The sequence below is a fragment of the Grus americana genome, chromosome 21, assembly GCF_028858705.1.
Source record: "Grus americana isolate bGruAme1 chromosome 21, bGruAme1.mat, whole genome shotgun sequence".
Lineage (NCBI taxonomy): Eukaryota > Metazoa > Chordata > Aves > Gruiformes > Gruidae > Grus > Grus americana.
Genome location: NC_072872.1, coordinates 1622949 through 1643605, shown reverse-complemented (window position 1 = coordinate 1643605; position 20657 = coordinate 1622949). Strand labels below are relative to the sequence as shown.

At 49.9% G+C, this 20657-nt stretch overlaps 1 protein-coding gene across 2 annotated transcripts in view; it reads left to right on the top strand.

The window, feature by feature from the left end:
- The window catches only part of FBXO42 (F-box protein 42), a 47719-nt gene extending 27296 nt beyond the window's left edge, over positions 1–20423 (top strand). For both annotated transcript variants that reach the window (XM_054849965.1, XM_054849966.1), the window contains exons 5-10: positions 14338–14491; positions 15539–15649; positions 15886–15982; positions 17053–17109; positions 17568–17684; positions 17840–20423. In XM_054849965.1, coding sequence (XP_054705940.1) covers positions 14338–14491; positions 15539–15649; positions 15886–15982; positions 17053–17109; positions 17568–17684; positions 17840–18937 — 1634 coding nt within the window. In that variant the 3' untranslated portion in view covers positions 18938–20423. The remainder of the gene's footprint in view (positions 1–14337; positions 14492–15538; positions 15650–15885; positions 15983–17052; positions 17110–17567; positions 17685–17839) is intronic.
- The last annotated feature ends 234 nt before the right edge of the window (positions 20424–20657 follow it).

Sequence of the window (20657 nt, the reverse complement as noted above, 5' to 3'; positions counted from 1 at the left end):
ACTTTCCACCTCCACGTACTGGAGCAGGAGGGGAGTGCTAATTAATAGCTTGTATTATGTGGGAAGCTTGCAATGTTATCCCAGGGTAGGTGGTCCCTGGGAGGCAGGTGTCTTTCTCCATGTTTCGGGGATGCTTTCTTTGCCTTTATTTGCATAATTAATCTGGGCACTTCTTTGACTTTTAGCCTATCTGCACAGAGGAGAACCTGATGGAGGGCTGGAGGTGGTTTATGCTGGAGTCTTGTTTATCCAGCTAGAGGCAAGGGTTAGTCTGGACTCCTCCGTAACTCAAGCTGCAGCACGCCGTTCTTGCAGCGAGGGCGCAGGCAGGATGACTTTGGCGGCAATAGTCCTCTGGTGCTCCCCAGAAACGAGCTCTTGTGCAGCTGAAGCAGCCAGGAAAGAAACCAAAACCCGTTTGAAACGGAGACTCCCAGGATTTGATGCAATGGGTGACGCGGGAGCTGCAGGGGTTCCCGCGGTGAGGGCTTTGGCCCTTTACCATCGTCTGTATCTCCTGTCCATGTCATCCTCAGGCTGCAGCGGATAATTTATAGCAGAACTGAGAGCTTATCCCCAGGCAGTTATCCTTCTGGCCTGTGCTATTTCAGACTGTGTGTTTCTGCAGACTTTCTCCCTTCCTGTGTTTGTTAGTTCATATACCTCAGGACTCCTGCACTCGGCCTCAGTCTGCCAGAACCATACATGAAACTGGGAAATACCTTTTTTTAAATCCGAGAGAAAAATGCCGGTAGTTTTGCCCATGCTTCCGTGAGGCTTACGAGACAGAGGTAGAAAGCTTTTCTTTTTAAACCTGAGCCTTTTACTGTGCTTATAAAGTAAGGAATGACAATATAAAGATGAGGTCTTTGCAGGGAGAGGAACACTAGCTGAAATCCTATGGGATCTGTGCATTCTCCCTGTTGTATCTGCTTTATCACCCTCAGCCAAGCGTGATCCCTCCCTCTTTGCTACCATCTTCCCTACAACTGCCTGGGAAGGCGAGAGAGCTGGAAAGACCTCGGTCCCCCCCTTGACACAGTGTGTTTTCCCACTGCCGGGCCGTGATATCCCACTCTGATATCAGGGGAGTTCAGGAGACTCACGGCTCCGCTTTTCCTGTCTGCAGCCTGAGCGGCTGGCCCCACGTCCACCCTTCCGCCGGGGGGGCGGGTAGAGCTCTCCAGGACTTGTTTCCTGGTGTTTTTGTCTCCCTGCAGTGATGCTGAATTAACTTTTGCTGGGGAGATGGGAAAGTTTCTCAGCTCTTTCTCAAGATTTCAGGATAAAAACAGGCTTGGAGGCAAAACTCTTCTATTAGATGCTCGGATCCTCTTTGTACATGTTCACGGCATCAAGACCTAGCTACAGCAGAGCAGCTGATCCTCCCTGTGTCTTACTTCTTTAGCCTGAAAATGAATAGAGACCGTCGGCCTGAAGTTTGCACTTAAAACCTCCTGGGTAGCCTTAACGCAACGCGTTAAGTGTGTGAAATAACCTCTCCCACGTCTGTTCCTCTTGGCTCTGTTCTTCCCCCAGGTCCCCTCCTTGCTTTGAGTGGGAGCTGCTGGAGTTTGAGCATCTGGTTTCCCCTTGTGAGCTGAGGGGAAGGTGCCTTTGATGGTGTTGTGTCAACAAAACTAACAGCCCAAAGGAGGTAGGAGAGACTCTGCTGTCACCTGCCCCAGGTGGTTGTATCAGATGTGGTCCCTGTGCAGTGGGAGGCTCTCTTGGCTGAAAAAAAACCTGCCTGTTAGACATTGGAGAGGTTTGCCCTTGACAAGGCTGTGCGAGAACCTTGCCCCTAGGAGGGAAAAAAAAAAATCATCTCCTAGAAAACAGTGGCAAGCTTTCAAAACAGTTGGTGAAGTTTTATAAGGCTGGTCTCGATCTGGGGTGAGCTGCTTCGTTTGGGGTCTCCTCAGTGACATGAGCTTTGTGGAGCTGAAAGGAGACCCGAGCCACGGGAAGGACTGGGCTTCCCAAGGAAGGGACGTGGTCGTGCAGCTGAGAGCCAGCAGACATCCAGCCCTCTGCATCACAAATCTGTGTGACGCCTTCATGCATGGTGTAAATAACTTGCAGGACTCGTGGCTGCAAGGCAGTCCAAGCGATCGGTGGGGTTTCTAAAGAGTAAACAGTTGTTAGAGTAGTGGAAACCTTCTCGCTTTTGGATTTAAAACCAAAGATCTCCTGAGATTGTGCAGGTTGTTCAGTCCTTGGTTGTGTTTTGCATCTCCTTTTTTCTGAATGGCCGTAACCAGCTGAGCCTTGTTACTGAAATCCTCTGCCCTGACCCCGTATTGCAATTCTTCTGTTCCCATTGCAGACTGACTTGTCTTGCAGTAATGTAGCGAGCAATCTAAGGCACATCCTTGCTTTGGGGATGAAAAAACCCCACAAAATCCTACCCTGACCATGCCAGTAGCCTCTCTATAGCAGCATTTCTCCGTCTGTCGACTGGTGCTGGTCCCTGAGACACCAGAACAGAGCTTGCAAGATGTTTCTTAGCAAAACAAATATGTATGCAAGGAAGGAAACTAGGTTTTGAAAATAAACTTTCAAAATTTAACCCAACTCATTTCCACTTATGGCCCTTGAGGGGGAGGGCTGCAAAATGGTCTTCACATACCCATGTGTTTCTGAACTTGGTGCAGTGTTTAACAGCCCTTTTTAATTGAAGGCACACCTAACATTTATTAAAAACGGGATCACCTTGAACATGCTGAAGCCGTGTCACAGCTTCTGGCCTCCCAGGAATCAAAAGGAGCGAAAAGCTGATACCTGGCACAGAATAACGTCTCTAATTATGATAACAGCTGCTGGCTGCGGGTGCCTGGTACTTCAAAGTAGAACAGGTTAGTGAAGCGGATGGAAATCCCTCACAATATGTACAGTGTCATTCTGCTGTCACAGTATTGAATGAGCCTGGAAGAGAGGAAAGCTTTTCTTCAGCTCTTTTCCTGATCTGCTTTGTTTCTTCCTTACTGCCCTTTGAGTTTAGCAGCAGTAGGGTCTATTTCTGCTTTCGCAGAGCTAAAACTTTCCGTGTCGTCATTGAAAAATCCCTGACTTTCCCACCACGATCAAAATGCTCTTTGAGCCCTCGAGCCTGGAGTGACCTGTCAGAAACTCTGCCTTAATTCCAGTGAGTCTGTTGCCTGACTGGAGCTTGCTTATCACGCAACTGATTTCTGCCCTGCTGAAACAAAACCACAAATTTCTGGGCTTCATCCATGCCATCCTTTGGGATAGATGCTGTCACAGCAGGGGTTGCTTGGAATTGCTTTCTCTAACTAAATATATTGAGTTTTTTCCCCATCTTTGGGCTTGACAAGGAGATGAACAACCAGGAGCAAAGTGGTAGTAGTCTTTGACAGCCGTATCCTCCAGCCTGGTGTTCTCCTCTTGGTCTAGGAGCACTGAAGGCTGAAGCCTTTCTAAAATGTTAAGCTGCAGTGTGGAAATAAAAGGCCAAGTGCATCTTTTGAGGAAGAAGCCTGGTAACTAAAAGAAATCTAGCTGGCGGTACATACAGAAATGCTGCAAAGCACGTTAGGGTCATCCTAGTGCAGGTACACAGGGTGGTAGCCTGCTGCTCTCAGGTGAAAACTGTGCAAACCTTAAACAGCTTCTCTTGCAAAACACGACCTTGCAGGGAGTGCGCGGGCAGCTGGGTTTGCGTTTGGAAATGGTGAGCTACGCCCTGTTTTCCAAAGGAAGCAACATCCTTGAATATAGGGTTTAAACTTCTTTACTGCCCTTCCAGAGAGCAAGCCCAGAGCTTGTTTGGCAGGCTCTGAGCTGCGGCTTCGCAGAGCTAGAGCGTTTCTCAGTGCCTTTTGGTCCCTCAGTTAGGCTGTGTAAGGCAGACAGGATGCTAATTTGTTTCTTTCTTTGCTTGGGTGGTTTTGAAAAATGTCTCTAATGAAATTTGTGTTATTAAATATTATTAGCTGCCTAATCTGAGTGGGTTTAGGTTAACAACACACATCTACCTTCCCTTTGATTTGCCAGGCCCTGTCCTCCTCCGTTCTCGTGGCCTCTCTTGTTGTTTGTGTTTAACCTCTGAAAGCTTTTTGTCGTCTGGATCCGTTGTCTTCCGAATCACACTGACCTGGCAGCATTGCGTGAATTATGCCAGGAACGCAGAGGTAGAAAACGCACGCAAATTGAGCGTGTGATCTGCTGTTTGCAAGGATCCTGCAAATGTCTTCGCTGAACCAGGCAGGAAAAGCCAAAAGACTCCCCTCTTCTTCCCGGGGGTCTGTATGGCTCTTGGAGGTTTTCTGCCCAGGAATCTGCTCCCTACAAAAAAAAAAAAAGGCACCCGCTTGGAGAAGGCGGTGGTTTAAATGCTACAGAAGTAAAGCCCTTAAATTCTAGCTGATCACTGTGATGGGGAATGGATGCAGACTACCACTACCAGGGTTGAAAAATAAATACCTGTGCCTCCTGTTCTTGAGCACCGCATCCAAAAGCCACCTCGCTGTGTGGCTTTCTCCGTTCCTCTGTGCCCTGATCATGTCTGGCTGCAGCCTGTCCCTTGCCACAGCCAACATCGTTATCCTTATCGATGCACCCAAGCCAGGTTCCCGTAGCATTTCCGCATGTCCCCAATATCTGCAGACGTCATTAAGTCATGCCATAACTTCATTCCTCTCTTACAGCTTGAGGATGGGGGGGGGACTAGTTTGTTCAGCAATTAAAATAAGGAGTGAGTGGTCCTCACCTCGTCTGCAGGGATGCCGGGGTGCTGCTGCCGTTGCCTCTCCGGGGCATCGTGCGTGGCATTGCAGGAATGCGATGCTGGAGGCGGGCGGGATTTGCTTTGAAGAAGCCAACCCGCCTGCACACGGAGGTGGGAACGGGCCCAAGACTCAGGGCCGGCGGCAGCGGAGCCAGCGTGTATCTAACGAGCTGTCACAGTGGTGCTGAGACTTGGTAAAGATGGTTTTACATCAGCAGGCCAAAGCAACTGGTGGTTTCTCTCTCTCTGCGCCACAACAGTTGGAAGTGCAGCAAATTTTTATCTGCAGATGAAACCTGGGGGGGGGAAAGAGTCCCTGCTGTGGGAAATTTGCTCCTTGGACCAATGGCTTGCCTGCTTTTGTCAGCAGGTCAGTGAGGCATGTCTCTCCGACCATGGTGCTTCTGCAGGGAAAGATGCTTTGCCCTTTGGATGCCCTTCTGTCCTGCCTCAGATAGTTTGGCTTGATGTGGTAGGAATATGTTGGAGGGGGGGAGTATGGAGGGGAAAATGCAGCAGAGGAGGCTGGGAGAGAAGTGGCTCAAAACGGATGTTTTAAGCAATGATCTGGTTTTCTTCTTGCCTCAGCACAGGTTCAGGGACTTGCAGTTCCCTTTAAGGCGAGGAAAGAGCTGAGCATCTATACATTGATGCAGAGATGGAGTCAGGCGGGAGGAGATCCCATGTGCCCGTTTATCCTTGAGCCCATGGGTTTGTTTTAGTCCGTAGGATGCTGGATCTCTTTCATTGGAGCTGGGGCTCAGCGTAGGCTGCAATCAAGAAGAGGGGAGCTGGTTTTTCTTTCCCTTCCCTGCTGCACTCCGCAGCTCACTGGCTGCCACCCCTTCTTGCTTGTGTTCAAAAGGAGACACCCAGCTGGTCAGAAAAGCTGTCAGGAGTTTTTCAGGAGCGTTTGAGCAAACGGGAGCTGGCGACCTCGCCACGGGAAAACCAGCAAGCCTATGCATCTAATAGAGTGAGAGGTTTGATAAGGAATGGTTTTGGTAATACTTTTGTCTCGTGGATGATGAGAGGGATTTATTCAGGATTTTAAATCTGCCTGCAAGGATTCATCGCTGTAGAAGCTTTCTTGTGTCTCCCTGTATGGAGCAGCCCTTCTTAAGACACTATCGGCATGGATCGAGTAGAAAGGCATGAAAAATAGCTTGTTGCTTTAACCTTGTCGGATTTAGATTCTCAGTGAGAAGCTCCCTGAGCACAGATCCCTCCAGAGATTAATGGAGGAATTTTTCCCACTGTCGCCTTTATCGGCTTCCGGGATGTATGCGGAGAATTTTTAGCCTGGTTTGCAATGTACGAAGGTAGCCTCAAGCAGGGATGGGGTGGCTGGCTGTCGAGGGCTGGCTGATGCATGCCGCTTTTCAGTGTTGCGGGTAGTACGCGCTCATTTTAAACGTGACCCTGGGCCATCTGAAAATACTGCTGACAAGCATGCTATACCAAAATTGGGGAAAACTATTTGGAGCCCTGTTGGTAAATAAGAAGTCCATGATCTGCAAAAATAGGTTCCTGGGGTTGGGTGTCCTTATATAGACAAATAAGTAGTTGTGTTTCGATTGTGCTGAGCATCCAGTAACTCCCATTGAGTTTGGAAACGTGAATGTCTCGTACACCTGAGATTTGGGTGAAACTTTGAGCACCTGCCGTTGAAACGATGAGTAGAAATCTCTCTCCTGCAGTACTCCTTCCTCTGCCTTGGATTGCCAGCACTTGGAGAACGATTTGCTTTTGAACGGTCTCAAAGTGCAGACCTGTAATCTTTCCAACCAGTAACTTCCTTAAGCAGAAGTTAGGATTGACTTTGCAAGATGGTTTTTTGGTTTTCTATAAGGATTTTTTTTCCCTTTCAGCGGTCTGACTTTTTTTCCCCAATGCTTGCTTTGACAGCCCTGCGGAGAATTTAATTTCTTGCAGTTATCTGCTCGTCCGAGTTTGGCTGACTGGAGCCAAGGTATTTGCAAGCTGTCGGGAGGCTGCGAGACCAGCCAAGGCATCTGTGAAACCTTGCTATTTTATTTCCTTTTCAGGAAAGAAGGCTTAAAAATATGCAAACGGGCGCCCCAGCCACACATACTGGTTGTTTACATTGGTGTTGTCTCAGATATAATTAATGCATTGCACCAGAGAGGAAGCTGATAGCCTGAACTGGCTCCTGCCGTCAGCCCGGGCGCTGCCCTCAGCAAGAGGCGCAGGAGGTACCGAAGTGCGATGGAGGTTTCTCTGACCGTGAGCTCCCTGGTCGTTTTATATTGAATTAATCCTCTCTCCTCTCAGGTCTGTCACAAAGCCTTCCATCCTTGACAGGTACATTCACCTTGGGGGGAAGGTCCGGTTTGGGGCCAGTGAAGTAAAATCCCGCTATCCCATGGCTAGATAAGTCTGGTTAGCTGGGATGGAGCTTTGAGGAGCCTCTGGAAAGGTCCTGCTCACAGGCTTCAGGCAGGCTGTGCTGACACCTATCGGCAAGAGCTCCTGCCAAGGCATCCCAGCCAGCGGGCGCGCATCCCGACTCAAGGTTTTTCCCTCTTTAAGCTGATGCTGCTGCTTGTGCCTTTGCCTTAAGGACCCTCTCCACCAAGATTACATATGTAATACTCAGGATTGAGTACGCAATATTCCCTTTACAATATATGCCTTAGCCAGCATGATGTGCCTTCAAAGACTCTTTAAATGCTCACAGCCTGATTTTTTTTTTATATCCTTCACAAAAGCATCTGTTGTAAAATCTCCTTAAATCTGGTAGGCATGCGGAATGACGAAGCACTAGCTCATGCTTGTCTGGAGTCCAAAAGGTGAATATTTATTCCCGACATAAAATATTTAGCAAGTTTGGCATTAAACGCCGGATTTACCGGATCGAGGGAGAAAGAGCTGGACTGAATATCCCTTTGCGTGTTGTACCGGGGCTTTCAGTAGGTAGGTGTCAGGTTTTCGGTAAGTAGCTGCATTTTTCTGTGCAGCAGGTTTTGAGACCAGCGTAGTCTCAGCTCTTCCCAACGCTGAGTTTTTTTGTACTTACTCGAGTAGACTTTTGTGATTGCCCACAGGATGCTCTTTAAAGGATAGTTGAGGGTTTTTAGCCCTGTGGTAGCTATAACCTCACCAAATTACATAGCAGCCGTTTCCTGAAACACCAGTCATTTTGGGGTTCTCCGACGTCTGCAATGCCTCTGCCGCCTCCCTCGTGCTGCGGCAAATGAAATAGGATCGTGACTTGAGTGAAAATTGTGGAGCTCAGCAGAGACGGGGCACGCTCCTCTGCTAACCCGCACATACCTCGGTCCCTTCCCTACAATTAACTGGTTATTACAGCGTTGTGTAGTCTGATACAGCAATTTCCATCCCTCCGTTTGCCTCCTGGAGGGAAGACAAGTCGCAGGAGCCGATCAACCCTTTCTCTCCAAGTGTTGAGCTCTTTAATTAGCATCAGAGCTGCTTTGTGTAGGATGTCAGACTGTTACTCAAATCACTTGAAAGTCTACAGGGTACGGCATCACTTAAGGGGGCTGGAAAATGAGTATTAAAGCAGAGAGGTGGATCGCTGCCTGGCGTTTTGATTCCACCCACCTAGAGGGAAAAGCAGCTTTTGCAACAGCGGCACCCTTTACCGCAAGGCCAAATTTGCATTTCCCAAAACCAGGCGAGATGATTGCGAAGGGGAATGTGGGGTGACCTCGCCGTAACTCACCACCTTGGAGTGATGCTGCTGGTGAGAACCGCTTGGGATGAACCCTAATAAAACCTCTCCTGCAGCATCGAGGTGCATGAGTTGCAGCGATCTTCTTTTTGCAGCTATTAAGAGATAAGGGGGTAAAGCCCCGGGGCGTTCTGGCACTCTTATCTGCTTGTTGTTTGCTCAACTTGCTGCGTTAGGACATTTTTGCCAAGCGTTAGCACGGAGTGACTCAATAATCCTGTTGCACAGGGTTCAGAGGGCACTGCCTCTCCTTTTCAACAGCTTTATTGGGCTTGGAGTTGTGGCATGTAAGAATTTCCTGGGTAAAATAATGACTGTGACATTGCAAAAGCTTGGAGGTGACTTATCCTGCCCGGCGGGGATTTCTGCCTCCACTTTGTAAAGATTGCAAGAAACCAGACCTCTTGTTTGACGCCGTTGGTTTGACTGGGCTTGTACCATGAGCTTGTGTCATTGTAGGGTGGAAATTCAACACCGAGAGTGTGGTGGAAACTTCTTTTGTGTGTAAACGTCAGGGGGGCTGCTGTGGTTTGGTTACATACCCTCCAACCTTGCAAAAAAATCCTCTGCAATGGTGCACAGATATTTTTCTCGCACTACCCAAGAGGTATTTTGCAGGCAGGGGATGCGTGTGCCTGCAAAAGTTTTGTGTTTCTGTTGGGGAGACAGATTAGATCTTGTTCAATTTTTCTTTAAAATCTTGCAAAGCTGAATTCTTGTCTACTTGCGAGCAAGGAATTTTTTTTTTTTTGAAGCCAGATTTGAGGGAACACTAAATCGCATGTGGCTTTGGTAAGGGAAAATGATACTTTCCTGGCTCTTAAAAGCTTTAAGGGTTAGGCAGACCCAATCAAAGCCGGTCTTGAAAACATTTGTCATCTCAATACCCCATTTTGAACGTCTCAGGGGTGTAAAAAAGGTGACTTTCTGATGCTAGATCAAAGGCAGCTGGCCATCAAGTCCTAAATGTTGAGACTTGACTTAAGGAAAGAGCTGGTGTGCAACATGCCGTGGAGATGTCCACTTTTCTTGTAGGAGCTCTCCTTTGGCATCTCCCAGATCTGATGCTGGGATTGCCGGGATGCTCATCCTCTGCCAGTCATGCTGTATTCCGGCCTCTGGACTGCTGCTCCCCATCTTGCTTCATCTTCCCTGTGTGAAACCTCGCAAACTGCTGGCAAGGGAAAAGCTTTCGGACAAATCTGCAGACTGCTGCGGAAAAATCCTGGCTGGCCTGGGAAACAGAGGGATTTATTATTCTCTGGTTTCCCTTCCCATTAAAGGGGAAAGATTTGGGAATTTCATTCTGTCATGCAAGTTTGGGATGGACCTTCGCGTGCTGGAGTGGATGAGATTTCCAGATTAGGCCCCATGATTTGGCGTCTCTAAGTCTCTGCCAGCCTAAAAGCCAGGCTAATAAATCCAGACTGAGCATCAGGCTGGCTGTGCCAGTCAGTCAGAGGCGGCGCAGCACATTTTACCCTCCGCCAAGCCATGGGGGTGAGCACACGCTCTCTGTTTCACCGGCAGCTCCCCGAGGGAGGTACACGGTTTAAAACAGCAACGAGACAACCGTCTCTTCCCACAAGGAAAGGTCTGAGGTGAGGTTTTTGTAAGTCGGAGGTGGAGTGCAGTAGGTCCCAGCCATCCTTTTAAAAGCCTCATTTCTGCTGGGACATCCGACAGCTGGGTCAGGGGGTTTTTTTCCTCCTTAAAAGGAATTTGCTTTTTACCGTTTCTTTTTGACTTGCCCTAAGCAATACAAGTTCCTCGGGGTGAAACCCCCTCAAATCTTTTTGTTCTTCTGCAGATGGATTATATTGAAACACTCTGACTCTCCAGAGGTACAAACCACTTAGGAAACGCCAGTGCTGGTCACCAGCAAATATTGCTTTTCATACCTGACTAAGGTTCAGCATCTCCCTCTGGCTTTTTCTTTGGAATTATACTATGCTTCGCCGATAATGTACCCACCAAATTAAGCGCATTCTTGTGATGGGACATAATTTGTTGAACAAACGTAATTTGTTCGCAGGGAGAGGCTGGCTTTGGCAGGCAGCTGCTGTGTTTCCAGCGTGGCTTGAGCCACAGTGGAGCAGGACCATTGCCTTGCCCCTGTTCTTTTTTTGTTTGGTTTGTTTGTTTGTTTGTTTGTTTGCTGGTGCAGGTAGAGGCTGTTAGCCCCGAGCCCTTCCCCGGGACGGTTTCCTACACCTTTGGTGTGCAGATTGCAGGCAGCTTTTGAACCTCGGGAGCTTGGCTTCCTTTGCACATTAAAATCCACTGGCTGCTGGACAAGCCGACTTTAATTTCTCAGCTTTGAAATTGGAAACGGGGCTGTGGGCCTGTTTTTGTTTATCCTGGCATTTCGTGTAAATCGAATCGGCTGGCAATGACGGTGGTCAGCTCATTGGAGTCGTAGGAAGAATAGCATCGTCCCTCTGGAGCTAAGGTGGCTTGAGAAATCCATCGGATCCAGCAATAACAGCCCCTGGCTGTTACTGCTAGCTCTCATCTCCTCTATCTCCAGAAATCTGCCTTAATAAAATCCCCCAAATTTATCCCCTTGATGCAACCCCAGAACTCTTTCCACATCTTAACCTTCCCCCCAAAACAGTGCAAACCTTTGGCTCTGCTCCAGTGCATCTTTTTTATGATTATTTTCCCCAAATCATGTCGATCTGAACTGATCCTTTCATCTTGGTAATCCCTTCAAATCAGGCACTGTGGTGTTCTGATGTAATTTTATTTTATTTTTTCCCCCCACTTTGTTTTTTATTTTAAGCTCCACTTAGTATTCATTTTTGGAGTCGCTCGAGGCTGCACCTATCATAGGTAAAAGGCTGGTCTGGAAATTCGTGTTACATGTGCCCTCACAGCCAGGCTTTTCTTTTGTGGTCGCTGATCTGTGCACGTGCTGCTCCAGTTGCATTAGGGGGCTGAATAAATGGGCTTTAAAAAATGCTTATAAGGACAGATCCTAAATAGATAGCATCCAGAGCTCATGTCAGAAGCGATCAGACGCTGGCATTTCTCTTCCAAACATCTGCGGAAGCTGGAGATCTTTGTTTGTTTGTTTGTTTTGAAAAGTATGTATCTGCTTTGTGAGCCAGGAAAATCCATCAACTGGAAAAAAAAAAAATAGCTCGGACCAGCTTTTAGCTACTCATCCTGACAGAATAAACAGCGTCAGCTGTAAAGAGATGTTGCCTTCTATGTTTAGGAGTAGTTAACTGTGCTACACCCTCTGCTTGCTTGAATTTTTATCCCCAAGGAGAGATAATCTGATATTGGGCTGGATGGTGTTATCAGGGTGTGGAGCTTGGAAACCCAGCCAGAAGAGTCCTCTCTGCGCTCCTCGTCCTCCTGACCAAGGGAGCAGTGGAAACCGGTGCAATTAGCTAAGGATATTCTTCTGCAGACACTTTGGTCCCTGGCAAGGAACAGAAGCCATTTCATTTGCAAACGTAATCCCGGAGAGAGGAAGAAGCCCTCCCATGTCAAGTATGTTCCTGCAAGCCTTTGAAATGCCGGCACATCCTCTAAAGAGCTTGGACTTTGAGCAGGTCGTTACGGGGCCCCACGTAATTGAGTCGTGTCCCTTTGATGTCCCTGCACTCCTCTGCATACTTGAGACCTGAAGTCACAAAGGCTGCTGGTCGCCTTCCCCCTTGCCTGGGCAGGGCAGGCGTTGCTCTGCCTCCCTCCAGGTGCTTCTGCTCTTCCTGGGGACGGTGGCAGCAGTACCCGGCAGCTCTCCCCTGCTTTAGAGATAAGTGGTATTTGTTCTCCAGGTTTCAACCCCTCTTTGCCCACGTATTTCTGCTAAGATTGCTGAAGCCCTGTCCGGTACAACAAGCTTGCGGTGCGTCTCTTGTAAAATTCAGATTTATTTTTTTTTCTGTGTAGCAGAATGAAACTCCGCTCATTTATGCCCCTACAACATCCAATAACAGGGAAAGCTTCCTGAAAAACCAGGGCTGGCCTCTGCCCTGGGCTGTTTACATCTTGTTGACTCATTTGGGAACCGTCTCGGTGTCTGAGGCTGGGGTTGACCTTCAGGTTACAGTAGTAGGAGGGTGGCTCTTCTCAGTCTGCACCATCCCAGACCTTGCAGAGCAAAGTGCCCATCTGTTTCTCCATCCTAGGGCAACTCCAGTTAACCGTTTTTCTTTAAAAATAACCCAATTTAAACCCAGCACCTTTCACCTCGTGCTGCATTGTGGTATCCTCGATGGAGAAGCCCAGCCAGCCGATTCTCTGCAAGTCACGTAGAAATGTTTCTAGCAATGTAGTTTGCGATACCAAGCTTGGGAGAGCAACTTTATGCTCTGCTGGGGAAATATTTAGGCTGGAAACTGGCTGATGTGGATTAATGAATTGCTCACAGCCAGGAAAACTGGAATTGGGAACAAAGAGTGATCAAATGTGACCCCCTTCCGGCACTCTCATCTTTAAGGAGACCTTGGGTATAGCTCTGGCCACGCTATATATGTGCCTCAGCACCAGAATTGTTTCCTCCACAACTTTATTCCCTTTTTTCCCCCCATAGCCGTATACCTGCGAGCAGCAACAGAATGTGCTTTGTCCCTGGAGAAAGGCTCAGGCACCCTGCAGCCGTCTCCTCTGCGTCTGGCCGGGGGTTGCTTTTTGGCTGGGCTCTTACCACCCACCGCCTGGAAGCCATCGCAATCGAATTGCTTTTCTAAGCTACAGCATCTTAAAATAGCTGCTCTGGTTTCTTTTAAAAATAGTTGTCTCTGTTCTGTATGTCGTTACCTGCTAAAAATGTTTCTCAAAGTCCTATTAGGACAGTGGAGGAGAGAGGTCGGTTTGGTGTATCAGCCTTTTTGGAGAGGGTGACGATGCTCCTGCGGTCACGTTTGCAGCCTTGCCCTTGAGCTGCCCCCGGTTCCCGCAGCTGGGCACACGCAGCTGGTTTTTTTTGGGGTGATGTATTTATGATTATTTTGAAAGCTTGACTGCAGAGGTGGAGGAATCTGCCTGGTGCTGGTGATGGTCGTGGGAAGGAGGATGCTCAGATGCATCAGTCCTGGCTAGAGAGGCTTTGGCTTTTCCTGGGAAGCAATTCAGCACCTAACCCATCGGCGAGGTAGCGACACAGCACTCGCAGCAGTAGGTTGAGAGGCGAGCTTGGCACTTTGCTGTGCTGCAGGAAAACCTTTGGGATGTACGGCATTTTCCAAGCGCAGCGTATCGTGACAGCACCGAGCCCAAGAGGCCGCGTCATCCTGCTCGTGCCGTCCTACTCGGGAGGTCCCTGTCCCCTGCGGAGTCTTTTGAACCTCAAACAAGCGAAGCAAAAAGCCTCTTAATTTTTAAAGGAGCACTTCATTCTGCAGACTCAAGGAGCAACTTGATGTACGCAGCAAAGCGTTTAGGGTTTAATCATGCTGCTTTGCTAAAAAAAAAAAAAAGAAAATGGATTTGGTGCGTGAGTACCCATACAATCTGCCACAAGCAGCGCCGGATGCGTTAGAATTGGTATTTGCTCTCCCGCCTTCTTTGGGGAGAAGTTACTAGGTATTTGGAGGTAATTATTGCTTTTATTCAGTGCTAAAGCAATGATTTCAAGGGATACATTAGAAAGCTAGCAATTTCCTGCCAGTGAGTGACAGATGTTTTGCCATCCATGAGATGTGCTTTCAGGCTCCTACTAATTACGATGACACAAATTGGCAGTAGTTTTCTTCCCAGGCTCCCAACTCTAATTTTGCCTTCTTTTCTGCTATTTTTTTTTTTATAGGTGGAGTCTCTGTGTTGTCACACTTGAGTAAAACTCACACAGAGTTCAGTGCCTGCATTCGATCGTGGTTTCTTAACCTTCCCTTTCTCTATCCCTGCCCAGGTTCGTACCCCTCGCCCAAGGCTGGGGCCACACTGGTGGTCTACAAGGATTTACTTGTGCTGTTCGGTGGGTGGACACGGCCGAGCCCTTACCCTCTGCACCAGCCAGAGAGGTTCTTCGATGAAATCCATACGTACTCGCCCTCCAAAAACTGGTAAGAGCACATCTGGATTCGAAGCCTAGGCTTTGATCCTGTAAAAATGTGTCTGTACTGCAGCTGGAGGAATGCCGGAGGGTGTCTCCAAGCTCGCCTGGGACTGGCTCGTAGGGAAACTTGGTTTCCTAGGTGTGTCTAATCCTGGTGTGTCTGTGATGCTCTTAGTGAAACAACAAAAAAGAAAAAAGAAAAAAAAAACCACAAACAAAAAAAAACCCACAAGAACACACCGGAGATGTGGGCACGCTGCTGTCTGGCACCTCTTGGGTGGTGGTTGCTCTCAACTTGGACCTAAAATATGCTAGACTCCCCAAATGTTCCCATCCAGCCAAGTGGGAAATCTGGATGTGAATACTTAAAAACACATAATTGATTTGGCTGCAAGACAGCGAGGCCTTTGAGGAAAGGAGGAGATAAAGCCTTAACTCCTGGAGGTCTTGCTTTTAGCCATGGTCCAGAACTCAGCTCCTGTGGCCCTCCAAGGGAGACGTGATAAAGCAGATATCTGCACCGGTTTAGTAAGCTCTCTGCCTTTACAGCTCCTGGGCTCTTAAGAAATCATCCAGCAGCAACCGCGGAGGTGGCAGGAATTTTCCTTTCCCCTTTAAAACACCTTTCGGCTGGTTTTAGACCAGGCTTTCTCACTGATGCTTCTGTGTGAGAAAGGAGCAAATGCTGTATCAAAGCGGCAATGGTTCCTGCTCCTCTTTCACTGAGAACTTTTCATCATCAAAAGTGTCAATTATCCAATGCACTTTTGGGCAGTGTCGTTAGAACACTGTAATTAAACCGCGTTTGAAATAATTCAGGGCGAACTTAATTGAAAAGGGCGATATTTCCAACTTGGCCTTGTGACTTTGTCATGCTTTAAAAATGTTTAGCGCATTAGTATTTCTAATTAGTTTCATTATTATTTGGATCTTTGGAGGTTTTCCTCTGAAACTTGTTCTTGAAGAGTTTGCCGGCCCCTGGGATTTTTCATTTTGCCGTTCATCCCAGCACTTTCCTACCTGACGGTGAATGTCTTCCTCCCTCTCCCCCTAGGTGGAACTGCATCGTGACCACCCATGGCCCCCCTCCTATGGCAGGACACTCCTCCTGTGTCGTCGAAGACAAAATGATTGTCTTCGGGGGTTCACTAGGATCTCGGCAAATGTAAGTTCGGGGCGAGGGACAAGTGCTCCTGCAAGCGAGGAGCGTGTTGTGGTGGTCCCAGGGTAGCTCATAGCGTTTTGGAAGGGAATCTGTGCAGGGTTTTGGGGTCTGTGAATCCCCTCGAGGCTCCAGCCCACGAAAAATCCAGTTTTGCCACAAAACTCTGCCCTGACCCCATGTTTCAAATGCCCAGAGGGTGTGGTCATACGTCAACGCCTGTTTTCTCATCCTTGCAGGAGCAACGACGTCTGGGTGCTGGATCTCGAGCAGTGGGCTTGGTCCAAGCCCAACATCTCTGGACCCAGCCCTCACCCGCGAGGTGGCCAGTCTCAGGTGAGCCCTGCGCTACCTCAGCTCCCCAGCATCAGCACACACTGCCACAGATAAACCAGACATGGCTTAATTTCCAGCTTCCAGGCAGCTCGCAGCAGGTCACCTGAAAGTTAGCACCTGATTTCCAAGTTATCTTTGCAGCCTTTGCCCGCCAGGCCCTTGTTTTCTCTATCCGTCTGTTCGGTGAGGGTGCACTTTTAATCTCTCTAACGCTCAGGCAGGTACCGTGCCGTGTCTTGCACATGACTCAGAACTCTAATGAGCATTTCTAGAAAACAAATAGTTATTTTCACCCAGTGATCGTTCCCTGTGGCATTTAAGATCAATGCAGTGTTATCACAAGTTGGTTTGGCTTGGCGCCCTTTTGATTGCTCTGCTCTCCTGATTCTCGGTTCGAGCAGCTCAGGATTGTACCCGCTCAAAGCACGGGTCTGGCAGCGCCTGTTTTATTGCCTGCCCGAGGCAGGGAGCTCGTGGGAGTCACCCGGCTCGATGCAGGTGTCTCCATCGCAGCTGGCATCTCTGCCTTCCCTTTCTGGTCCCCAGGAGGACGGTCGACGCTTCCCAGAGTGCGGTTCATCTCAGCCTAGCAGGGCACCCAAAAAAGATCGGATGGGTCGTGCTCGATAGTGCCTTTCTCTCTGTCCACTGGAAAAGGAGACAAAGGGACTGACTAGCTCACCCACCGCCAGCATCTAACAAGTACCGCTGCAAGCCCCTGGCCTTCCAGGCGGTCCTTTTACCTTCTGCCCTTTAGTGAAGAGGGGTGTTGAGTCCTCTGGCTCAGCTTCAGGAAGGGGGATTGCTCTCCTCTGTAAGAGGAACTGGTCTGTGAGGCGTTTAAGACAACGCAGCGGGGTCAACCCTGCATCCCACTTTGCCTCAGGCCTAGCAAAACCGGCTCTCCATCCCAGCTCCACTCCTCATCCCGGGGCGGACAAAATTCGGCAGCGTCTGTGCGGCTGAGAAGCCGTAACCTGACTCTGCCTGCGCTTGGAGGCTTTGCCGAAAGTGCCGGGGATGGTTTTGCATCCTTCCCAGTCTGAAACGCTGTTCTTTGCTCCCTCCAGATCGTAATAGACAACGAAACCATTTTAATCCTCGGTGGCTGTGGTGGTCCCAATGCAGTAAGTGTCCTCGGGGGAACACGGGCGTGAACTGCACGCGTCTCACTGTAACTGTAAGCCCTGGGTGCTGGGCTGGGGAGAGGCAGTACGCTGCACGTTACCCAGGTGGCATTTTATCCTGCAAATCTGGGCACCTACGCAGTAGATAATCCAGAGAGCTGTCTAGCTATTGCTAGAGCTGCTTTTAATTAAGAAAAAAGCACCCCAGGCACTATCTGAGCAGCTCGACGAGGTTAATTGTGCCTCAGAAGAATTAGCCCTGATTTTATACTGGGGTAGAAGATGGAGATGAAGGGATTTGTCCGTGGCCGCAGTAGGGTGTAGTCACTCCGAGGCGGTCAGATCCTGATCTGGGTCACCATTCCTCTGTCTGCAGCAGCAAAGCACCGCTGCTACCTCTGATGGGATGATCTCAGCAGCAAACCGGGCTCCTAAATCTGTCACGCTTTTCTTCACAGCTGTTTAAAGATGCCTGGTTACTGCACATGCACACGAACCCCTGGACCTGGCAGCCGCTCAAGGTGGAGAACGAAGACCACGGAGCCCCAGAGCTGTGGTGCCATCCTGCCTGCAGGGTACGGACGCACTGGGGTCTCTGCTCTCTCGTATACATCTGTTGATCTTTATCACCTGCCCAGAATGCTCCATAACCCCCTATTTTTTTCCCCGATACAGTGTGAAAAGTCATCCTGCCATTTGTAACCTGTTCTCTCTCCTTCTCCTCTTCCAGGTGGGACAGTGTGTTGTGGTCTTTAGCCAAGCTCCCAGTGGGAGAGCCCCGCTAAGTCCCAGCTTGAACTCTCGCCCCTCTCCTATCAGTGCCACGCCGCCCGCCCTGGTCCCCGAAACACGGGAATATCGTTCTCAATCTCCCGTCAAGAACACGGACGAAGCTCCCTGCGTCAACGGCCGCTGGGGCACCTTGCGACCCAGAGCGCAGAGGCAAACCCCCTCGGGTTCCCGGGAAGGCAGCCTCTCCCCAGCCAGAGGGGACAGTTCCCCCGTACTCAACGGTGGGAGTTTATCACCCGGAGCCACGGCGGCCGGCGGTGCCTCCTTGGACAGCCCCGTGCAGGTCGTATCGCCCAGCACGCCTTCCGCGGCTGAAGGATACGACCTCAAAGTTGGGCTCGCCCTGGCGCCGCGACGAGGATCGCTGCCGGAGCAGAAAGATCTGCGTTTGGGCTCCGTTGACCTGAGCTGGGAACAGAAACCGGCTTCCGTCATCTGCCAGATGGACGGTGCGGAGGGCAGGACAGTCGGCGCGAGCGTCAGGAACCCCCCCGAGCAAACCAACGGCATCCACACACCGCCCCACGTCGCCGGCTCCCTCCCAGGGGCTGTTTCCCCGGGCGCGCTCCGGAGGAGCTTGGAGGCGGTCAAAGCCCTCTCTTCCAAAGCCACCTCAGCTTCTGCGGCGTTGAGCCCTCCCCTGGCTTCTTCCCCGGGTTCCCCGGGCGCTGAGACAGGCTCGGCAGCGCGTCCGGGCTCTGCCCAAGGCGACGGCCATTCCTTACCTCCCATCGCTCGTCGCCTGGGCCACCACCCTCCCCAGTCCCTCAACGTGGGGAAGCCTTTATACCAGAGCATGAACTGCAAACCCATGCAGATGTACGTGCTGGACATTAAAGACACGAAGGAAAAAGGACGAGTCAAATGGAAAGTGTTCAACAGCAGTTCGGTGGTGGGGCCACCCGAAACCAGTTTACACACGGTGGTGCAAGGCAGAGGGGAGTTAATCATATTCGGTGGCCTCATGGACAAGAAACAAAACGTGAAATACTATCCCAAAACAAATGCCTTGTACTTTGTGCGAGCAAAAAGATAATGCGGCCCCAGCCCTTCGCCGCCGTCACCTTCTCCCCTCCCTCCCCGTGGCTCTTCCCTCTCCCTTCCAAGCCCTTACTCTGTCCCACAGGCGTTCAAACTGTGAATTAGGGAGCAAGAAACCAATAAAGTCCAAGCAAAACCTCCAGCGCTGCCCCGCCGGTTCCCAGTAAGACCCCGGTTAAGCGAATTGTGGTTACAGGCGGGGAAGGATCCGCGCCGCTGCGATCCAAGCCAAGGATTTGGGGTGAGCAGGTAGGGAAATCTGCCCTCCAGTATCCTCTCGAGGTTGGTTTTATTTTCCAGGGGTTTGAGAGGCTTCGGATCTCTCCGAAACTCCTCGTGGGATGTGAGCAGAAGTGGTTTTAGACGAACAAACCAAATACCGGCAGGCAGGAGGCTGTTGGCTTGCGCGCACTGATTATTTCCATGCTTGACTCCGTAAGGAAAACAACAGCAATACCCCACCAGGAATCTTCCACCGCCACGAACCTTTGCTCGACACAAACACGATGCCTTTGTTCTTTTTGCCTCTCACCCCGTCGGCCTGCCACTCTCGTTCCTGTCCTCTGTGCAGGACCTTGAGAAGGAAGAAAGGACAGTTTTTTGCGTCAAAATGCCAAAAATATTAAAAATTAGCCGGGCTTTAGTGTCCCCTCCCTGCCCTGTGCTGGATCAGCCCTGATCCCTTCTGATCAGCAAAAAACCCCCCACCATTTACTTTAAAAATCCCATTATTCCCCTAAAACTGAGAAATTTGGCAGCCCCTTCCCTTCCAGACTTGACGGTTTCATTTCACTCAACAGCCCAAACCTGTTCAAGGCTGAACCAGCACCTCGTAGCTTGGGAAACAGGCTTTTTTCCCAGCCAAAAGGCTGAATATTGGTAAATTTGAGGGGGTGAACAGCCTTGATGACAGTAACGGCTCCTGTGCCGCCTCCTGCAAAGATTCAAACAAATTAAAATCCGAAGGGGTTGAACCCGTGCGTCCTTCTGGGACAGCCTCCCTTGTCTCCTCCAGATGATGGGGGGGGGGAAATATGGGTGGATTCCTCCAGGTTTTGGTTAACAACCTCTAGCACCCTCCCCAAACCGGCAGTGCCATGATGTGGCCCCTTCCCCCCCCCCCCCTTTTTTTTTTTGTCGGGTTTTTTTTCTCCCCTCTGTCCCCACTGAGCTTTTTTGCCGGTCGGAGCCTTAAATCGCATCCCAGCCACGTGGGGATGGGGAGGGTTTTGCTTCTTCTGCGGCGTTTCCACCTCTGTAAATAAATCCCTCGTTAAATCCAGCCTCTCCCACTCCAATCCCAAACCTCTTTGATTTATCCTGAAAGAAAGCAAAATGCCATTTTTACCCCCAAAACCTCAGGAGCACCTAGGGTGACCTATGAAATAGTATTTCTTTGCCGCGAGGAAGGCGGTCAGGGCTTCGGCGTCGATTCCCTCCTCCCCTCTGCATGTGGCTCATCATCCACCTCGGTGGGGGGGGAACAAAAAAAAAAGTCTAAAAAGGGATGGACGGCGGCTCGGCATCGGGTTGACATCGTCCTTCTTGAGCGGAGCATCCCTTGAGGGGCGGTTTTCCCAACGTTTACGTAGTCTCCATCCTCAACTGATCCCAAAATCCCCCTAAATGTCCCCAAAAGCGCCGAGCGGTCGGGGCCATCCCTCCTCCTCCTTCCCCGTCGGTCGCGGAAAGGCATGTTCTGCGCCGTTAACGAT